The 20,160-nt window shown below is 41.0% G+C and overlaps 1 protein-coding gene across 1 annotated transcript in view; it reads right to left on the minus strand.

Annotated features, from left to right (window-relative positions):
* Positions 1-19,429, minus strand: part of FRMD7 (FERM domain containing 7) — a 49,915-nt gene extending 30,486 nt beyond the window's left edge. The window contains exons 1-3 of the mRNA XM_073543492.1: positions 19,072-19,429; positions 3,460-3,564; positions 714-756 (exon numbers count right to left, since the gene is read on the minus strand). Of these exons, the coding sequence (XP_073399593.1) occupies positions 714-756; positions 3,460-3,564; positions 19,072-19,128 (205 nt within the window). The 5' untranslated portion in view covers positions 19,129-19,429. The remainder of the gene's footprint in view (positions 1-713; positions 757-3,459; positions 3,565-19,071) is intronic.
* Positions 19,430-20,160: the final 731 nt, after the last annotated feature.

Consider the following 20,160-nt stretch of genomic DNA (forward strand, 5'->3'; position numbering starts at 1 on the left):
AATCTACAATGGAATGGTTCACAAATAAACGTATCCAGGTGTTAGAATGGCCAAGTCAAAGTCCAGACCTGAATCCAATCGAGAATCTGTGGAAAGAGCTGAAAACTGCTGTTCACAAACGATCTCCATCAAACCTCACTGAGCACGAACTGTTTGCCAAGGAAGAATGGGCAAGAATTTCAGTCTCTCGATGTACAAAACTGATAGAGACATACCCAAGCGACTTGCAACAGCTGTAATCGCAGCAAAAGGTGGCGCCACAAAGTATTAAGTTAAAGGGGCCAAATAATATTGCACGCCCCACTTTTCAGTTTTTGAATTTCCACAAAAATTTAAAATAACCAATACATTTCGTTCAATTTCACAATTGTGTCCCACTTGTTGTTGAATCTTCACCAAAACTTTACATTTGGTGTCTTATGTTTGAAGCATGATATGTGGGAAAAGATTGAAAAGTTCCAGGGGACCGAATACTTTCGCAAGGCACTATATATCGCTCCCTCGGATTAGATCAGATAAGAGTTTGCTACCTTCGAGGAAGGAGGCGGAGCCACAATGTCGGCGCGAGAAGAGGATTCTCCACCGCCGAACGCGGCAGGACTTTACTCTGGATCTTCAGTCACTGAAGATAATGGTATAATCACTGACTTTTCTTATACAGGCAGTTGTGTTACACTATAGCCACATTTATACACTGCAGTATTAGGACTTACTTTTCACTTGTTTGGTTATTGGTTTAAGAAGCCCCAGCCAAACCTGCAACATCAAAATGCCAAGTTGTACTTACACATGTATTTTACTTATATAACCTCTAATACCTTGGAGCAAAGCATCAGGTCAGCCCTAGTGGTGTCCAACTGTGTACAAATGTAAGGCGGCCAGGGTGGTAGTCGTGGCAACTGGCTGTTCTGTTCCCACACCCTGGCGCCCCACAGATGAAATATAATGTCTTTCCCACTGCATGTGCAGCGTGCGCAGCAGAACACTCACATTCACTGCCAGAGTCCCTCGGCTGCAATCACTCTCGTTCTGCATGCATGGACTTCCCAAACCACTTCAGACTCAACGTCCTTTTTCAATTATTTAACTTTACTGAGCAGTAGGGTATCCATTACACATGCAGCACAATCTACACAGTGGCATTTCTTCAGCTTTCACTGTTTCTCTTGCAGTCTCTTACTCCTTCTGGCAATCTCTGTCCTACTCCTGGACAATCATTGTCCCAGTCGTGCTCCAGGCCCACCAGCTTCCTACAATTCCCTGGTCCGGCTTTAATAGAAAAAGGAACTAGGTTTGCAGTCTCAGCTTCACCTGCCTCGGTCATAGACCCCAGATCCTCTTGGGATGTTCTCTATTCTAGCTGGTGACTGCCCGCATGCCACCATCCTGGGGCCCCTTCCTGCCATAGTAGCCTTATCCCCATGGCTAGCAGACTCTCATCCTTCACTGCTGCCTGCTGACTGCACTGAGCCCTAACCAAGAATTGCCCTCCTATATCTCACTGCTTTCTGTTGCCCTGCTCTGTTGCCCCTTCCAACCGGAAAACCCCTATGCTAACTAATCCTAAAATAGCAATCCTATCTTCTATCTGTAATGTGCCCCACTTATTTAGCCCCACTATTATCCTAGGCTAACCTCTATAGTATCCCTAATTCTATACATAAACACATATCAAAGACATTCACATACACTAACAAACAACATGGTGCCGCACGTGATACGTGATATAGGTGTACAGTATTCAGAGGTGGGAAGACACTTAATGGACCCTGTCACCTCCTTACATAGACACATCTAGGGGCTAATTCACATGTCAATGATTTTTCTCATAAGCAAAAAATGCTCCTAGCAAACAAAGAAAAAACAGAGTGCACACAGATGGCATCCGAGAACTATCTGTTTTTTCATGGCCCCCTAGACTTGGTGTGTAGGGTTTAATCTGTGATTCGGATCACAACTGGAGAAGTCTCCATGATTTTGTGTGGACCACTCAATCTGCAAAAACACACGGACTTGGACTTTAACAGGAAAATACAGAGATAACTTGTATGTGAAAAACTGACGTCTGAATGAGGCCTAACAAGGGGAATGCAAATGCCTAGTCAAATTCAGGAGAAAGAGGAACAGTGCAATGTACAAAGTGGGCCATTTATATGGATACACCTAAATAAAATGGGAATGGTTGGTGATATCAACTTCCTGCTTGTGGCACATTAGTATATGGGAGGGAGAAAACTTTTCAAGATGGATGGTGACCATGACAGCCATTTTTGATCTAACTTTATTTTTTTTAGTGGGAAGAGGGTCATGTGACACATCAAACTTATTGAGAATTTCACAAGAAAAACAATGGTGTGCTTTGTTTTAACGTAACTTTATTGTTTCATGAGTTATTTACAAGTTTCTCTTTGTTTACAGCCATTGACATGTCGCAGAGGTTAACACGTGAGGAGCGGATAGAAATTGTGTTGATGTCTGGTGAACGCAGTACCCTGGTCATTGCAGCAGATTTCAATGCAAGACACCCTACGCAAGAAAACTGTCACCATTCCCATTTTATTTAGGTGTATCCATATAAATGGCCCACCCAAGAGTTTGCCTCATCACTGAATATAATATGTTCTGTGTAAACTGAGGGTCCTATTCCAATTTTTGCTTTGCCAGTTCTGAAAATTCAGCGCGCCGATCTGGGTCACCAACCATTCCCGTTTTATTTAGGTGTACCCATATAAATGGCCCACCCTGTAGTGGCATAAGAAATGCTGCACAATGGTTGGTTGTATGTGAGAAATATATTAATATGCACAGACATTAAGGCTTCTCTGAAAATAAACTCTCCGACACTCACCGGCTATCACCCTTATGGCTACAATGCAGACTGCTCCAGTGGCTGTGAAAGTGATGTCTTAAACTGCGCGTCATAAGATTGCTGCACCCCGAGATTGGCTGTAGTTGTTCAGGTGACTTGAACATCATGTCATGTTAGGGCTCTCTGATGATGTGCTGTTTAAGGTACCTGACCACTGCAGCCAATCACAAACTGTAGCAGTCTTTTAACAGGGGAACAGTGATGTCATAATTTTCAGTGACAGTGTACACCTCTGAAGTGGCCTGCACTGGATCCTTTGAGGTGACAGCAGAAGACTCTAGATGAAAATGTGTTATTTTCCGAGAAGCCAAGCCTCAAAGTAATATTGAATCCATCTTGGAAAACAGACTCTACAAAATAATTCCCCAATTAATATTCCATTGCACCAATGGGTCTGATGCATTTTCATCTGATCGATCTCTGGGCACAATCTGTCCCTTTTGGTGATGCATTTGTGAAAATAATCGTTCACAATTTGACAACTTTTTTAAATGCAATTTGTAAAGGTTCCTGGAAGAGTCACATTGTATCTTTTCTTTCATCTCTCCTACATACTTATACGAGGAAAACATAAAAGATCTGTCACTTACTTGGTAGCCTGTGTGATTCTTGAACTCCAAACCGAAGTATTCTTTCTCAGTCAGGTTCAAATGGCTACAACTCATATTGAACAATTCTTTTCCAGGAGCTTTTTGCTGTGAATAATAAAACAATGTATAGATATACTATATACCTTTAGATTTGTCCAGCGCTTTACTTTTGCATTTGGCTGTTCCATAAAAGCACTTCTTATAAAACCCATACAAAACACTTGCCTATCTCGTGCTTCCCTGGTCTCTAGACTTAGCATATGAACGTCCAATTAAAGAAGTACTCCTCCTTCCATCAAAGTGTTTCTCCTAGTAATATATTGCAGTCATCATAATATGTTGCACTGTGTACTTTCAATTGCTCATTTTGCCTTTCTACCCAGATAATTCTTCTCTTTTCTCTGCTCTATGTAGAAACAGGAAATCTCTTGTTATTGAATTTATCATTTCCCTCTTCAACTCCTGACCCAGCTGCTCCTTCTTCCCCCTGCCAGGGACTATTACAGTGATTAATCATTCATACAGGGAAAATTGACCGCTTATTTCTACAGAGAGCTTAGAAGCATTCAGCTAGTCAGTTTTTAATCATGTGATGTCATAGATGTAATGGAAATCCATTAACTGGGCAGAAGGGCAAAATAAGCAATTGTAATCAGGGCTGCGATCAGTGAATTACTACCATTACTGGCACCAGGACCGGTTTTAAGCAAAGTGGGACCCTAGGCAAAGTTTAAAATGGGGCCCCAAATGCTAACATATTGCACCATCACATAGAAGCATTTCAGTTGCATTTACATGCCCTGAGTTCAGGCCGCTAAATGAGTGTGATCGACAATATTGAATTCGTTCAACACTTGTTTCCCGGCCTCTTTTCACCGTCTGAGAAAGAATGATGGGGACAGAATGATCACTAATGGATCACTAGCAGATCATTATACAGTATCATGTTATCAGCAGCACATCTACAGTTTACACCCCATAGTCCTCCATATAATATAATGTGCCCCATACTTCTCATAGTCCTTCATATAGTATAATACACTCCCCATAGTCCTCCATATAGTATAATACACTCCTCATAGCCCTCCATATAGTATAATACACTCCTCATAGTCCTCCATATATTAAAATACACTGCTCAGTCCTCCATATAGTATAATACACTCCTCATAGTGCTCCATATAGTATAATACACCACCAGTCATCATAGACAGCGGCTCCAGTAATCCATGTAGCACAATTCACTTCCCATAGTATAATGCACCCCATAGTTCTTCATATAGTATAATGTATTCCCCATAGTCCTCGATACAGTATAATGCAGCCCACATATAGTATAATGCAGCCACCCCATATAGCATAATGCAGCCACCCCACAGAGTATAATGCAGCCACCACAGAGTATAATGCAGCCCTGCCATACAATATAATGTAACCCCCCCATAGAATATAATGCTGCCCCCCTCTTATAGTATAATGCAGCCCCTCCATAGAATATATGGCAGCCCTCTCAGAGTATAATGCTGCCCCCATAGAATATAATGCACAGCCCCTTATATAGTATAATGTAGCCCCTCCATAAAATACAATGTAGCCCTCCTCATATAGTATAATGCAGCCCCAATAAAATATAATATAGTCCCCTCATAAAGTAAAATGAAGCCCCCATACAATATAATCTAGCCCCCATAGAATATAATGCAGCCCCCATAGAATACAATGTAGCCTCCTCATATAGTATAATGTAGCCCCCTCATAGAGTATGATGCAATCACCCCCCATAGAATATAATATAACACCCCCCATAGAATATAATGTAGCCCCGAATAGAATATAATACAGCCCACCTCCCCAGAATATAATGTTGCCCCCCCATATTATATAACACAGCCTCTCCCATAGAATAATGTATAATGTACCCCCCATGGTAAATAACACAGCCACATAGTATATAGCATAGCACCACATGGTATATAGCATAGCACCACATGGTATATAGCACAGCACCACATGGTATATAGCACAGCCCCACATGGTATATAGCACAGCCCCACATAGTATATAGCACAGTACCACATGGTATATAGCACAGCCCCAATGGCATATAGCACAGCCGCACATGGTATGTAGCACAGCCCCATATGGTATATAGCACAGCCCCACATGGTATATGGCACAGCCCCACATGGTATATAGCACAGTATCATGGGATATAGCACAGCCCCACATGGTATATAGCACAGTACCATGGTAGACCACAATCAAGTACCGAGGATAACACCTACCAAAAATTTGTAAGTAGATGGCATGCTTTAAAGATGGCACTTAACTTAGTGGTTGTTATTATCATGTCTATTATCCTAAAACAATTGACAGAGATATAATTACCCATATTAAAAATAAAAATGTGTATAGTGTACAGCAATATTTCTAAGACCATGGAAGAACTCTGCCACATTGTCCCTATTAGATGGAACGTTTTAAAGGGAATCTGTCATCAATTTTTTTGCCTATTAACTGTGGCTGCCGCCATCAGGGGCTTATCTACAGCATTCTGTAATGCTGTAGATAAGCCCCCGATGTTACCTGAAAGATAAGAAAAAAGAGTTACATTATTCTCACCAAGGGGCGGTCCTGGTCTGGTTCAGGTCCGGAGGGAGTCGCGGTCCGATCCGGTGCCTCCCATCTTGCAGCGATGATGTCCTCTTTATTCCTGCCCATCGTGGCTCCGGCGCAGGCGCACTGCTCTGCCCTTTTGAGGGCAGAACAGATTACTGCAGTGCGCAGGTGCTGGAAGAGGTCCGACGCCTGCGCACTGCTTCCATAGACAACATGCCTATACTATTACATGACTGGTCAGGTCACTGGTGAGTTTATTTTTAACTGCGTCTGCACCTCAGCACAGCAGAAACTAGTACCCTCAAAAATTCATGTTGGGGGATGCTGTACAGCTTACTTATATATACACATTCATTATTGTTTGGATGTACATTAAAGGGAGTCTGTCATCAATTTTTTGCCTATCAGCTGAGAAAGAAAAAAAGACTTATACTCACCCAGGGGCGGTCCTGGTCTGGTCCGGCGCCTCCCATCTTGCAGCGATGATGTCCGCTTCATTCCTGCCCATTGTGGCTCCAGCGCAGGTGCACTGCTCTGCCCTGTTGAGGGCAGAGCAGAGTCCTGCAGTGCGCAGGCGCTGGATCTCTTCCGGCACCTGCGCACTGCAGTAATCTGCTCTGCCCTCAACAGGGCAGAGCAGTGCGCCTGCGCCGGAGCCGCGACGGGCAGGAATGAAAAGGACGTCATCGCTGCAAGATGGACGTACATCTGTCGCTTCTGCAAAGCGAAGCACTGCCTTGTGCTATTTGGATTTGTAGAACTAGGCAGCAGCCGTGGGCCCCTAGGCAGCTGCCTGGTCTGTCTGCCTGCCCATAACGCTGGCCCTGGCTGGCACATGGGGCCCAGTGAGCAGAAGCAAGGAGGGCACCCCCTCTTTTTGGTTCTGCTCACTGGGCCCCAGGGGCAGGATTGGCCGATTCAGCAACTGAATGTGCATCCTCAGAAGCACATTCAGTTAAAATCTACTGCATTGCACTGCCACTGTCTTCCTGCACAGCAATAGTTAAAATAGTTAACAGCTTCCAGCAAATCAGAAGCCGGCAGTTGACTTCGGATGGAGACGCATGGAGCCAGGAGGGGAAGATATATGGGATATGGGGGCAGGAATGAGACACAAGGGGGACAGGATGGGGGACAGGATGGGGGACATTATTACTGTAGGGATATTATTACTGCAGTGATGCATTTTATTTTTGAAGATACTGTTTCAGGGGGGCTGTTACTGTGTAGGGCTGCACTATGTCACTTTTTTGTTCATTTGGCATAATGTAGAAGTTGGGGAGAAATTTGGAAATGTGCTCTAGAAAACTGTATTATTTTTTGCAGAGACGAGTTCTGTCTGGAAGAAGTAATGGTGGTCTGCATTGGATGAAGAAGAAAAGTGAAGATGATTATCTTTAACTAGAGACGTCACTGGTGAGTCTATGTTACCTGTACACTTACACTATTTGCTATGTACAGAGCTCCTGTGTATAGCATCACTGGTAATCACTGGATTACCTGTACACTGACACTATGTACAGGGCTCCTGTGTATAATGCTACTGGTGATCCCTTTATTACCTGTACACTATACACTGCTCCTGTGTATAATGTCACTGGTGATCCCTCTGTTACTTGTACACTATACATTATATACAAAGCTTCTGTGTATATTATCACTCGTGACCACTATATTTCTTGTACACTGACACTATGTTCAGAGCTCCTGGGTATAATGTCACTGGTGATCACTGTGTTACCTGTACACTGACTCTAGTATATACAGAGCTTCTGTGTATAATGTCACTGGTGATCACTGTATTTCCTGTACACTTCACTATATGCAGGGTTCCTGTGTATAATGTCACTGGTGAGCCCTGTATTACCTGAACATTATATACAGGGCTCCTGTGTATAATGTCACTGGTGACCCCTCTATTACTTGTACACTATACATTATAGACAAAGCTCGTGTGTATATTATCACTTGTAATCACTGTATTACCTATACACTATTCACTATATATTATATACAGAGCTCCTGTGTATAATGTCACTGGTGATCATTGTATTACCTGTACACTGACTCTATATACAAAGCTTCTGTGTATATTTTCACTAGTGATCACTGCATTACCTGTACACAGACACTATATACAGAGGTCCTGTGTATAATGTCACTGGTGATCCCTGTATTACTTGTACAATATACACTGCTCCTGTGTATAAGGTCACTGGTGATCAATGTATTAGCTCTACATTTACACTATAAACAGAGCTCCTGTGAATGTAACTGCTGTTCACTGTATTACCGGTATACTATACACAGGGCTCCTGTGGATATTGTCACTGGTGATCCCTTTATTACTTGGACACTATATACAGAGCTCATGTGTGTTATATCACTCATGATCACTGTGTTATCTGTACACTTACAACATACACTGCATATTATGTAGAGAGCTTCTGTATATAATGTCAATTATGGTAATAATTGTATTGTGTTGTTTTTTTTTATTGACGATCAGTATTAGTAGTATTTGGTCACTATGTGGAGGTAATATGTGGTCTTGTCATGGTGTGACAGTATTTGTCCCTTGTACGTGGGATTATTCAGTCACTATGGTGTGACGGTATTTGTCCCTTCTATGTGGTATTACCACCAGTCAGTGAATAATACCACACACAAGGTACAAATACAGTCACACCATGACCAGACCACATATTACCACCACATAGTGACTAAATAATATTTGTCTCTTGTAAGTGGTATTATTAGTCATTTAAAAAATGTACGTGACACATTCCCCTAAGGAAAAATAAATAAAAACATATCTAAAAAGAGAGTTGGGTATTTTTAAGAAATTTTAATAGGTTGGAGTAGAATGTGGTCTGGTCACTGTAACCCCTTTATCCCCAAGGGTGGTTTGCATGTTAATGACCGGGCCAATTATTACAATTCTATTCTGACCACTGTCCCTTTATGAGGTAATATCTCTGGAATGCTTCCATGTATCCCTGTGATTCTGACATTGTTTTCTCGTGACATATTTTACTTCACATTTATGTAAAATTTCTTTGATATGACTTGCATTTATTTGTGAAAAAAAACGGAAATTTGGCGAAAATTTCGCAATTTTCCAACTTTGAATTTTCATGCCCTTAAATCACAGAGATATGTCACACAACATACTAAATAAGTAACATTTCCCACATGTTTACTTTACATCAGCACAATTTTGGAACCAAATTTTTTTTGTTAGGGAGTTATAAGAGTTAAAAGTTGACCAGAGATTTCTCATTTTTACAACACCATTTTTGCTTAGGGACCACATCACATTTAAAGCCACTTTGAGGGGTCCATATGATAGAAAATATCCAAAAGTGACACCAGTCTAAAAACTGCACCCCTAAAGGTGCTCAAAACCACATTCAAGAAGTTTATTAACCCATCAGGTGCTTCACAGGAATTATTGGAATGTTTAAAAAAAAATGATTTAACTTTTTTCACAAAAAATGTACTTCAGATCCAATTTTTTTATTTTACCAAGGGTAACAGGAGAATCTGGACCCCAAAAGTTGTTGTCCAATTTGTCCTGAGTACGCTGATACCCCATATGTAAGGGGAACCACTGTGTGGGCGCATGGCAGAGCATGGAAAGGGATGGAGCGCCGTTCGACTTTTTCAAACTAAAATTGGCTGGAATTGACATCGGACACCATGTCGCACTTGGCGAGCCCCTAATGTGCCTAAACAGCGGAAACCCCCCACAAGTGACCCCATTTTAGAAACTGGACCCCCTAAGGAACTTCTCTAGATGTGTGGTGAGCATTTTGAACTCCCAAGTGCTTCACAGAAGTTTATAATGTAGAGCTGTAAAAATAAAAAATAATATTTTTTTCACAAAAATGAACTTTTCGCCCCCAATCTTTTATTTTCACAAGGGTAACAGGAGAAATTAGACCCCAAAACTTGTCCAATTTGTCCCGAGTATGCCAATACCCTACATGTGGGGGTAAATCACTGGGCGCACAGCAGAGCTTGAAAGGCAAGGAGCACTGTTTGACTTTTTCAACACAGAATTGGCTGGAATTGAGATCGGATGCCATGTCGCATTTGGCGAGCCCCTGATGTACCTAAACAGTGGAAACCCCCCAATTCTAACTCCAACCCAAACCCCAACACACCCCTAACCCTAATCCCAGCCCTAACCATAACCCTAACCACAAACCTAACTCTAACACACCCCTAACCCTAATCTCAACCCTAACCCTAACCCTAGCCCTAACATTAACCCTAATGGGAAAATGGAAATAAATGCTTTTTTTAATTTTATTATTTTTCCCTAACTAAGGGGGTGATAAAGGGGGGTTTGATTTACTCTTTATAGCGGGTTTTTATGTTTCGCAGCTGTCACACGCTAAAAGACGCTTTTTATTGCACATAATAGTTTTTGCATCACCACATTTTGAGAGCTATAATTTTCCCATATTTTGACCCACAGAGTCATGTGAGGTCTTATTTTTTGCGGGACGAGTTGACATTTTTATTGGTAGCATTTTCGGGCACGTGACTTTTTTTTATCGCTTTGTATTCCGATTTTTGGGACACAGAATGAACAAAAACCAGCAGTTCATGAATTTCTTTTGGGGGGTGCGTTTACACTGTTCCACGTGTGGTAAAATTGATAAAGCAGTTTTATTATTCAGGTCAGTACAATTACAGCGATACCTCATTTACCATTTTTTTATGTTTTGGCGCTTTTATACAATAAAAACAATTTTATATAAAAAATATTTTTGCATCGCTTTATTCTGCAAGCTATAACTTTTATATTTTTTTGGTGATGAAGCTGTATGGCAGCTCGTTTTTTGCGGGACAAGATGACGTTTTCAGCGGTACCATGGTTATTTATATCCGTTTTTTGATCGCGTGTTATTGCACTTTTTGATCGGCGGTATTATGATAAAGCATTGTTTTTTGCCTTTTTTTGAAGGGGTTCAATAAAGGGGTTAACTAGTGGGACAGTTTTATAGGGCGAGTCATTACTGATGCGGCGATACTAAATATGTGTACTTTTATTGTTTTTTTATTTACAAAAAAATAATTTATTAGGGAATTTTTTATTACTATTTATTTATTTAGGAATTTTTAAAAAATTATTTTTACACTTTTTTTTTTTACTTTATTACTTTGTCCCAGGGGGGGACATTACAATATTGCATAGCACTGTGTCAGATCTGCTCTCAGCAGGAACTGAGAAAGCCGCCTCCCTGCAGGACCCGGATGGGCCCCGCAGCCATCTTGCATCCGGGGGCCTGCAGGAAGGAGGCCCTCGGATCAACGCTCCCCCTGTGAGCGCAGCTGATTGCTATGATGTACTATCCCATCCATGGGCATACGGGCCCAGAGTACCTGGAAGGGATAGTACCTCAGAAGTCAGAAAGGGGTTAATATATATATATTTTTTTGTTGTTAACAATCTGTTCCGATTATTGGGTCATTGCTGTATTTTTTTAGGTTTCCCAGTGTATGTATTTTTGGCGTAAATTTAATGCTGGGATTCTTGCACTCTAAGCACTGTTTTTTTTGGGGGGCTGCCCTGGAGTGGTGCTTCTAACCTAAGGTCCCTGCCCTGCTCCTATACCTCCCTGCTGCCGTCTTCACTTTTTACCGGCACCATCTTGTGACTGCAAATTCTGTCTGCGGGAAGTCAGAAGTAACAGAAACACGCTATCAATCAGGCCACGTTCACACCTTAAGCATTTACCTCAGTATTTGTAGGCCAAAACCAGGAGTGGAACAATCAGAGGAAAAGTATAATAGAAACACGTCACCACTTCTGGATTTATCACCCCCTCCTGATTTGGCTTACAAATACTGAGGTAAAATACTGACCAATACTGAACGTGTGAATGTGGCTTTAAGCTGGTTTCACACATCCTGATATTTCCGGTACAGGAAAAACCGGTAATGGAGATATCCGTGTCCGTGTCCGTGTGTGTAATACGTGTGACAACTGTGTGCCGCATCAGTACCACACAGACGGTCCTCTGGGAAGAAGCGCTACAGTAAGCACTGTTCCCCTGCCAGGGGCACACCTAAAATGAAGCTAGTTGATCACATCGCCTCAGGCAGCATTGAGTCCCTGAAAAAGTGTAAAGATCGATGTTTCAAATTGTAAAAGTGTATGTATTTTACATGTGTGTCAGGATAGGCTAGTAAAGAGTAAGCCAGATTTATTTGTACTAAATTTTACTATGGGGGGCTGTCATTTTGCAGTTCACCTCAGGCAGCTGAGAGGCTAGGTTCACCCCTGTCCAGGATATCTCTATACTTGGCCGCATTCATGTTTCCTTCAATTGCAACCAGTCGTCCTGTCACTGCAGCTGAAAAACACCCCCTTAGTATGATGCTGCCACCACCATGTTTCACAGCTGGGATTGTATTGGGCAAGTGATCAGCAATGCCTGGTTTTCTCCACACAAAACCACTTAGAATTATCACCAAAAAGTTCTGTCTTCGTCTCATCAGAGCAGAGAATCTTGCTTCTCATAGTCTGGGAACTCTTCATGTGATTTTTAGGAAACTCTATGCAGGCTTTCATATGTCTTGCACTGAGTAGAGGCTTCCGTTAGGCCACTCTGCCATAAAGGCCCGACTGGTGGAGGGCTACAGTAATAGTTGACTTTGTGCAACTTTCTCCCATCTCCCCTCTGCATCTGTGGAGCTCAGCCACAGTGATCTTGGAGTTCTTCTTTACCTCTCTCACAAAGGCTCTTCTTCCACAATTGCCCAGTTTGGCTGGACGGCCAGGTCTAGGAAGACTTCTGGTGGTCCCAAACTTCTTCCATTTAAGGATTATGGAGGCCACCGTGCTCTTAGAAACCTTGAGTACAGCAGAAATTCTTTTGTAACCTTGGCCAGATCTGTGCCTTGCCACAATTCTGTCTCTGAGCTCCTTGGTCAGTTCCTTTGACCTCATGATTCTCATTTGGTCTGAAATGCACTGTGAGCTCTTATATAGACTAGAGTTGAGCGACTTTGGTCGGATCGGGTTTCGTGAAACCCGAATGAAACAAAATAAGTTTCAGATGAAACTCGTCCGACTAGAGCAAAAAAAGTCGGAGTTTCGTCCGACTTTTATTTCCCATTGACTTGCATTGGGGTCGGGTTTCGGACGAAACTCCGACTTTGTTTTGCTCTAGTCGGACGAGTTTCATCTGAAACTTATTTTGTTTCATTCGGGTTTCACGAAACCCGATCCGACCAAAGTCGCTCAACTCTAATATAGACAGGTGTGTGCCTTTACATATCAAGTCCTATCAGTTTAATTAAACACAGCTGGACTCCAATGGAGTAGAACCATTTCAAGGAGGATCACAAGGAAATGGACAGCATGTGCCTTAAATATGAGTGTCTGAGCAAAGGGTCTGAATACTTATGACCATGTGATATTTCAGTTTTTCTTTTTTAATAAATCTGAAAATATTTCTACATTTCTGCTTTTTTTCAGTCAAGAAAGGGTGCAGAGTGTACATTAATGAGAAAAAAAATAACTTTTTTGAATTTGCCAAAATTTAAAGGGGTCTGAATACTTTCCGTACCCACTGTATAATATGATTGTTGCAATATATTAAGAGGATACACATTTTGATGGGAGTGCTTCTTTAAATACCAAATATCTTATCCATTATTGCTGTTTCTCCACTTTTCTGGAATAATTTGCTCATTTTTATGTCATTTTGCACCTCTTTTAAAGTTGTTTTTCTTTCTTAAAATCATTTTTGTTTTTTTTCCTAGACAATGTTGCTCATCCAGATGTTTTAGACAGATTCATGAATTGTGACTTTTATTAAAGATCTCATTTTGTTTGGTGCATCTTATTCCAATCCCCACCTGGAATAAGGTTTGAGGTGGAGTTTTCAATTTAGGTATTTTTGTGTTTTTTGTTTTTTTTATACATGTGATTTTTTTTAACTAAAAAGTTGAAAAAACTGGTCAAAGACTAAAATAAGAAACATTTTTTATTTACCGCCAAATTCATGAACACCATGTGTAATTTTGGAGAATTGGGTAAACAAAAATGTCAGCGAATACCACAAGAAGATAAACGAAAAGTGACTTTGATGAAAAATGATGAATTGGACTCCAAGTGTGAAAAAGTAAACACTATACAGACAAAACATGCAGCTGCATGAACCACAGGAGAGGTGGAGGAGCAGTCCTCGCTGCCCACATCATATGTGCCATTTGGTGGAGAGAACCTGGACAGGACTGCACTATGCAAACATATTGCATTGTTATCAATGAGGTGGTGGCATAGATGGGAAAACACCAGAACTTTCTGTCCTGAATCATAAGAGATAAAAAAAATTATTTTGGTTTTGGAGCCCTCTATATTCTATGCCAGCCAACTTAATGTCCATAAATTGCTTAAATAAGTAAACTAGATTTATTTTTAAGCAGTAACCAGAATTTTACTTGCAAATTGCTGCACCAGCACCATCAGTCCGCATCCCCCCGGTGAGCTCTTCAAGTGTGGACGAAGTTGTGTGTTGGCACTTCCTGATTTTACTCAGACAGATGAGAGTTAGATATTAGATCTGAGATAAAGTGTTCGCAGGAGTTCAAGTCTTCAGTGGACATTCCTGTAACATTTTGAGCCTATGGCCAGAATTAGGCACTGGGGAGCCTGCCTTATTCCCTTCCAATAGTGAAAGTCAGATGGGGAAATGTATGAGGGAGACAAGACAGGTCTCATGGAAACAATGAAGCTAAACGGAGTATCTCAGGTGCTGAGGGATCCATTAGTCGAAGGGATAACTCAGGAGGAGCACACAGAGAATGTGGAAATTTATTGTGCCGTGACTGCAATTGTACTTAAGATGTTAGTAAAGTTGTACTGTTTGTAAAGAAGGGAGTGTCCCCTGATTTGTGTGCGGATGTCCCTAGAAAAGGAATTGTGAAGACAGGAGATCTGCGGTTGAAACGTGAGTGTACTGCACCACATGCACACCACAAGGTAATCAGGACACTGTCTAATTGTAGGGTGGTACGGTGCAGGAAACAGCAGCCCCTCGCCCATTATTACTACCCTTCGCACCTTGCAATATTATACACATAGAATTTATCCAATATTTACATTTTATCCTGACATGTTGGAGGCTCATACAAATCTGATTTCATATACTCCAATATTTAGTATATCACAGAACCCTTTTGGTAGCATTAATAGTCAAATTAAGAGGTAGAAGGATTAGAGTTGGTATAATGCTAATCTGGAATGATTCTGGAATGAACATGTGATGAATGAAGCTTTAATTCCATTGTCTCCTAAAAAGGGTGGGATACATCGGGGTGGGGAGCAGAGCTGTTTGTTGGAATAATGAGCATAGCAAGTATCCAAAAATCAAGAGCTGTTGGATAAAATTGCTATGCTCTGTGTTCACAGCCTCTCTCGGTGACAGTCTAATGGTAGCTTGCAGTGAGCAGTCCTGCTGGTTCCTGTCTAAGTTAAGGAGGACTCGTGTAATTAAAGCAATTAAAACGCTCTCCGATTAAACATTTCATGTGCTTCGTTCTGTGAAGATGTCGGCAAAACTAAAACATTGCCAAGAGCTGCAAAAAAATAATGAAGTCACCGTACAATGATTCCACAAGCACGTATCTCTATAGGATCGTCGTGGGTCAAAAAACCGCTGTCATTTTGACCCATGACCCATTTTGCTTTGTTCTTTGCTGGGGTTTTTTTCTACCTCTATAGGAGATTAGTTTACCTCTTCTACTATGAAGCACGGAAAATTACATTTTATCTACCTGCTGCAAGCAAACATCATCAAGTTCTCCAAAATTTTTGAAAGGAACAGTCTTATCTGACTAAATGCCACAGGGTCGGACTGTGCACTGGCCCCTCCGCCTGCCTATAGTCTGTGATTGTCCTGCCTCCTTTGTTTGAAATCTCAGCAGTGACCTGTCATTCACAGACCAGAGACAGTAGAGGGGCTCTGGAATCAATAACTGGAGGCAAGCGGAGGGATAGGAAATCACAGACAGGGAGGAGAAGACCCAGTGCACAGTCCGGCCCCTGTGCACCGAAACCTAATCAGCAGGAAACTTCAAATGGTAATTATGGAAGAACCACAAAGCAGATTTCTTTCATCAAAGGTATCAATGGAATCAGTATTACCGCGCCATTACAGCCATGTCTTTACATTACATTACAAAATCAGGCTGTCAGCTTCTCTTTAATCAATGTTGCTGCATACTACTGCATCAAAAATATATTTCTTTGTTTACAGCCTAACGTCTTGGTGATATATTATCTGTAATGCCCTAGGTTTTTGAAATTTTCATCTGCAATATATCCTCTTTGGTCTCAGTCATGTATTTACACTGTTCCATTAGAGGAATGTTATAATTATTAATTTTATTTTATTTTTTTATACAAAATTAGAAGTAATCTGAAATGTGTACATAAATGCCACCTTTCTGTTGTAGGTTTTAGCTTTCAGCAGAATCATCAGCAGCACTTACATAACACAGGGGAATGAATGAGACACAGGAATCATTACCTTCGTTATTAGCAATATGAGCGATACAGAAAAAAAAATTACCAAATAAAAAAAAGAGAGTTCAAAAAGTAGAAACTTATCAAACTGTAAGGTTGGTATTTGATCAGTGTGTGATCCAATTTTCTTGGACATGGAGAAGATGGATAACTTTTTTTTTCTATCCTCTCCATTCTGTCACTTCATGGAAATCGGACTGCACTCAGATGTTATCCGATACTTTTGAAACACCGACTAACTTGCATGGCCAAGTGCGATCCAACTTACGGATGCAAATTATGCATACTGCGATTTTTTTTCCTCTTAGACTCTGTCCAAGGAAAAATTCTGACATGTGCATGGCCCCATAAACTAACATTGGTCCATGTGTAATCCCATGTTTTATCGGATCACACTCGGACCAAAAATCCGGTTGTCTGCACCTGCACTAACAGTTCACAAAGCACCATAATCAGCTGCTTTCTCAAGATAGCCTCCCCAGTTTAAACCTGAAGCAGTTGTATACTCCCAGAAAATCTGTCACAAGGTTTTTGCTAACCCATCTGAGGGCAGTAGGGTCAGAGACCCTGATTCCAGCAATGTGTCACTTCCTTGGCTACTTGCAGCAATCACAGTTTTATGTGAAGCACATCTCATGCATATGGAAGACTACACACCAGCAGGTTTACTAGTCTTCTAGTGAAAATCGACTGCTGATATAACTGTGATCTTATCAAAACTACAACAAGGAGCCCAGTTATTGACACATCGCTGGAATCAGGGTCTCTACGTCTACATTATGATATTCTCAAGTTAGATGCAAAAACCTGGTGATAGATTCCCTTTAATTAGATGCCCATTTTGGCCTACATGACTGTAAATCTGTTGGTCAGCAAGAGGGCTTGACCCCTACTATTGAAAAATAATAGAAGGTAATAAAAGTTACAAACTATATGACAAATATCACAAGCTGCAATGTGACTCTTAAAGGTGAATGGGGCCCAAAGCAGCTCCCTGCACATCAAGGAGGCCAGAGGCCATACTCCGCATAGGCAGGGTTCACATATGTCAGACACAAAGAGATGAATAAGTGATTGCATACCCCAGAAATCTGCACCTACATACTGAATGTAAGTCACAGTTCTGATTTTCGGTAGATCATGGATATTGAAAGTCTTTATGATCCATGAGGATCTATTTTCCATCCTTGATTTATTAAGAGTCAATTGGATGATCATACAGTGATGAGCAAAAAAGTAACAAAAAGAGAACAGGTGTAAATAGCAGGAAAGCTCCTCTGCATCCTGCAAAGCTGGTGTGCTACTTATTCTCTAGGAGTCAGATGTAAAAACCTTGATGTCACTCATTAACTCCTTAGGTCCACTGATCATACCCCGAATCCCTCCATTTGTACTATCAGACAGTGAGTGCACAGGTGCGACTTCCCCATGCTGATGGTGCCCTGAGCTAGTCTCCCTTTTATCTTCCATGAACTCATTTGCTCCATTCATGCTGTCCGGTATCCTCCACCAAATGGATCAAATGCCTGCAAGTGAAGGGTCAGATGTGTTCACGGTGTGGAAGAATAACCAGCACGCACAAAGCCCGAATGGAGCTATTAGCTGCAATAACATCATTCACCAATGGCTAGTGGGACTTGATTTCAAAACAATTGAATATAGGTCTGTATCATAGAGAAATAGGAGTGAATGTGTGATAGATTTTGAGTGTGTGTATATACAGGTCTTTATACACATAAATTTGTATTTTACACACACACACACACATACATGGATATACATATTAAACGCACAAATACATATTTATATACGCATAAATACACAAATATAAATTACACACAAATATATTTTAGAGATATACACACACACACATAATATATATATATATATATATATATATATATACACATATATACACACACACACACACACACACACACACACACACACACACACACACATACATACACACACATTTTACTCAAAGAAATATATATTTATACACACATGAATATATTACAAACATGTATACACACACGAGTATATGTTACACACAAATATATTTACATACACATTTATGGATTTATATATTACACACACAAATATATATGATGTTCTACTTTATCCAGAACACCCCATGTCTCCTTGAAGAAGTACCTAAATCTCTATGTAGAGACCGGTGATATTTGGGTTCGGTCAGTTTGGGATTTTCAGCATATTCCACTTCATAAGCCAGCTGTCAGAGGTTAAAGAAACTGGAACTATAAAGACAATTCACTAATTAATACAAGCGTTTCCGTTGGATGCAATGTTCCTAGAATCTCTGCTGTAATAAGAGCAATAGTCTATATGCTACATGTCAGATCCCAGAGCAGCGCAGAGTTCTCCAATCTCACCCCTCATCTGAGTCTATAAGCTATGCAATATAATAATGTACTTACATCCACAACAAAGGTCTTCTGAGAGTCATCTAGAAATTGGACTTTCAAGTGCAGCATCCTCGGATGTAAGACAGAGTGTGACCTGCTTCCAAGAAGTGCAGCTAGCTGGAAGGATCTGTAATGTCTCAGGCTTTTCTAGCCCAGCTCCCACTGAAGCTGATAGCTTGGGCTTCACATTCCCTGCATATAGAAAAGCATTTGCAAGTAACACATGACTTCACTGAACTGTATGTAGACTTTTCCTTTTATTTTTTCAATTATTATCTTTGTATACAGTATAGGAAAGTAATCTGTAATCGGAAACCACTAAGGAGATGCTGTTGTTGGATCTGGCATTATGTGTTTTTCTTTTTTTTATATGTTGAGGGCATGATTTGTAGTTCTGTAAATGGCCTGGGGGTCATATTGGCCCCACTGCTGGACCAAAATTGAACTGATTCTTGTGGGGGGGGGGGGGGGGGGTGTTGGCTGTTGGGTGCCGGACTACCACCGACCTTATGGTGGTCATCTATAGAAAGTGTTAATCCCAGACAAGGATTATTTTGTTTATTAAAGAAGCCCTCCTCCTATCAGTTTTTATCATTATAATGTATTGCATTCATCATATTATACAGCACTGTGCACTTACAATTGCTCATTTTGCCTTTCTAACCAGCTAATTCCTCTTTTTCCTTTATGTAGAAAAAGGAAGTCTTTTTTCCCAGCATGAATCATCCCCCTCTTCAACTCCTGACCCAGCTGCTCTGCTCCTCCCACTGCCTGGGACTTTTGCAGTGATGACTCATGCAGGCAAAAGAGACCTCCTGTTTCTACATAGAGCTTTGAATGGTTCAGCTAGTCAGTTTTTAATCATGTGATGTCATAGACCCAATGGAAAAGAGAAGAATTAGCTGTTTAGAAAGACAAAATGATCAATTGTAAGTAGATAGTGCTGTATAATATGATGACTGCAATATATTAAGAGGATAATTGATAGCAGTGCTTCTTTAACAAATAAAAGTGAAATATTGTAAGGGGATTTTGTGATGGAGGTGGTGGAATGTGCAATAATGGGGGTGGTGGGGGAGAAAGAAATGATGGTTGTGGTGG

Source organism: Dendrobates tinctorius, unplaced genomic scaffold, assembly GCF_039654945.1.
Source record: "Dendrobates tinctorius isolate UK_male_01 unplaced genomic scaffold, ASM3965494v1 ptg000133l, whole genome shotgun sequence".
Taxonomy (NCBI): domain Eukaryota; kingdom Metazoa; phylum Chordata; class Amphibia; order Anura; family Dendrobatidae; genus Dendrobates; species Dendrobates tinctorius.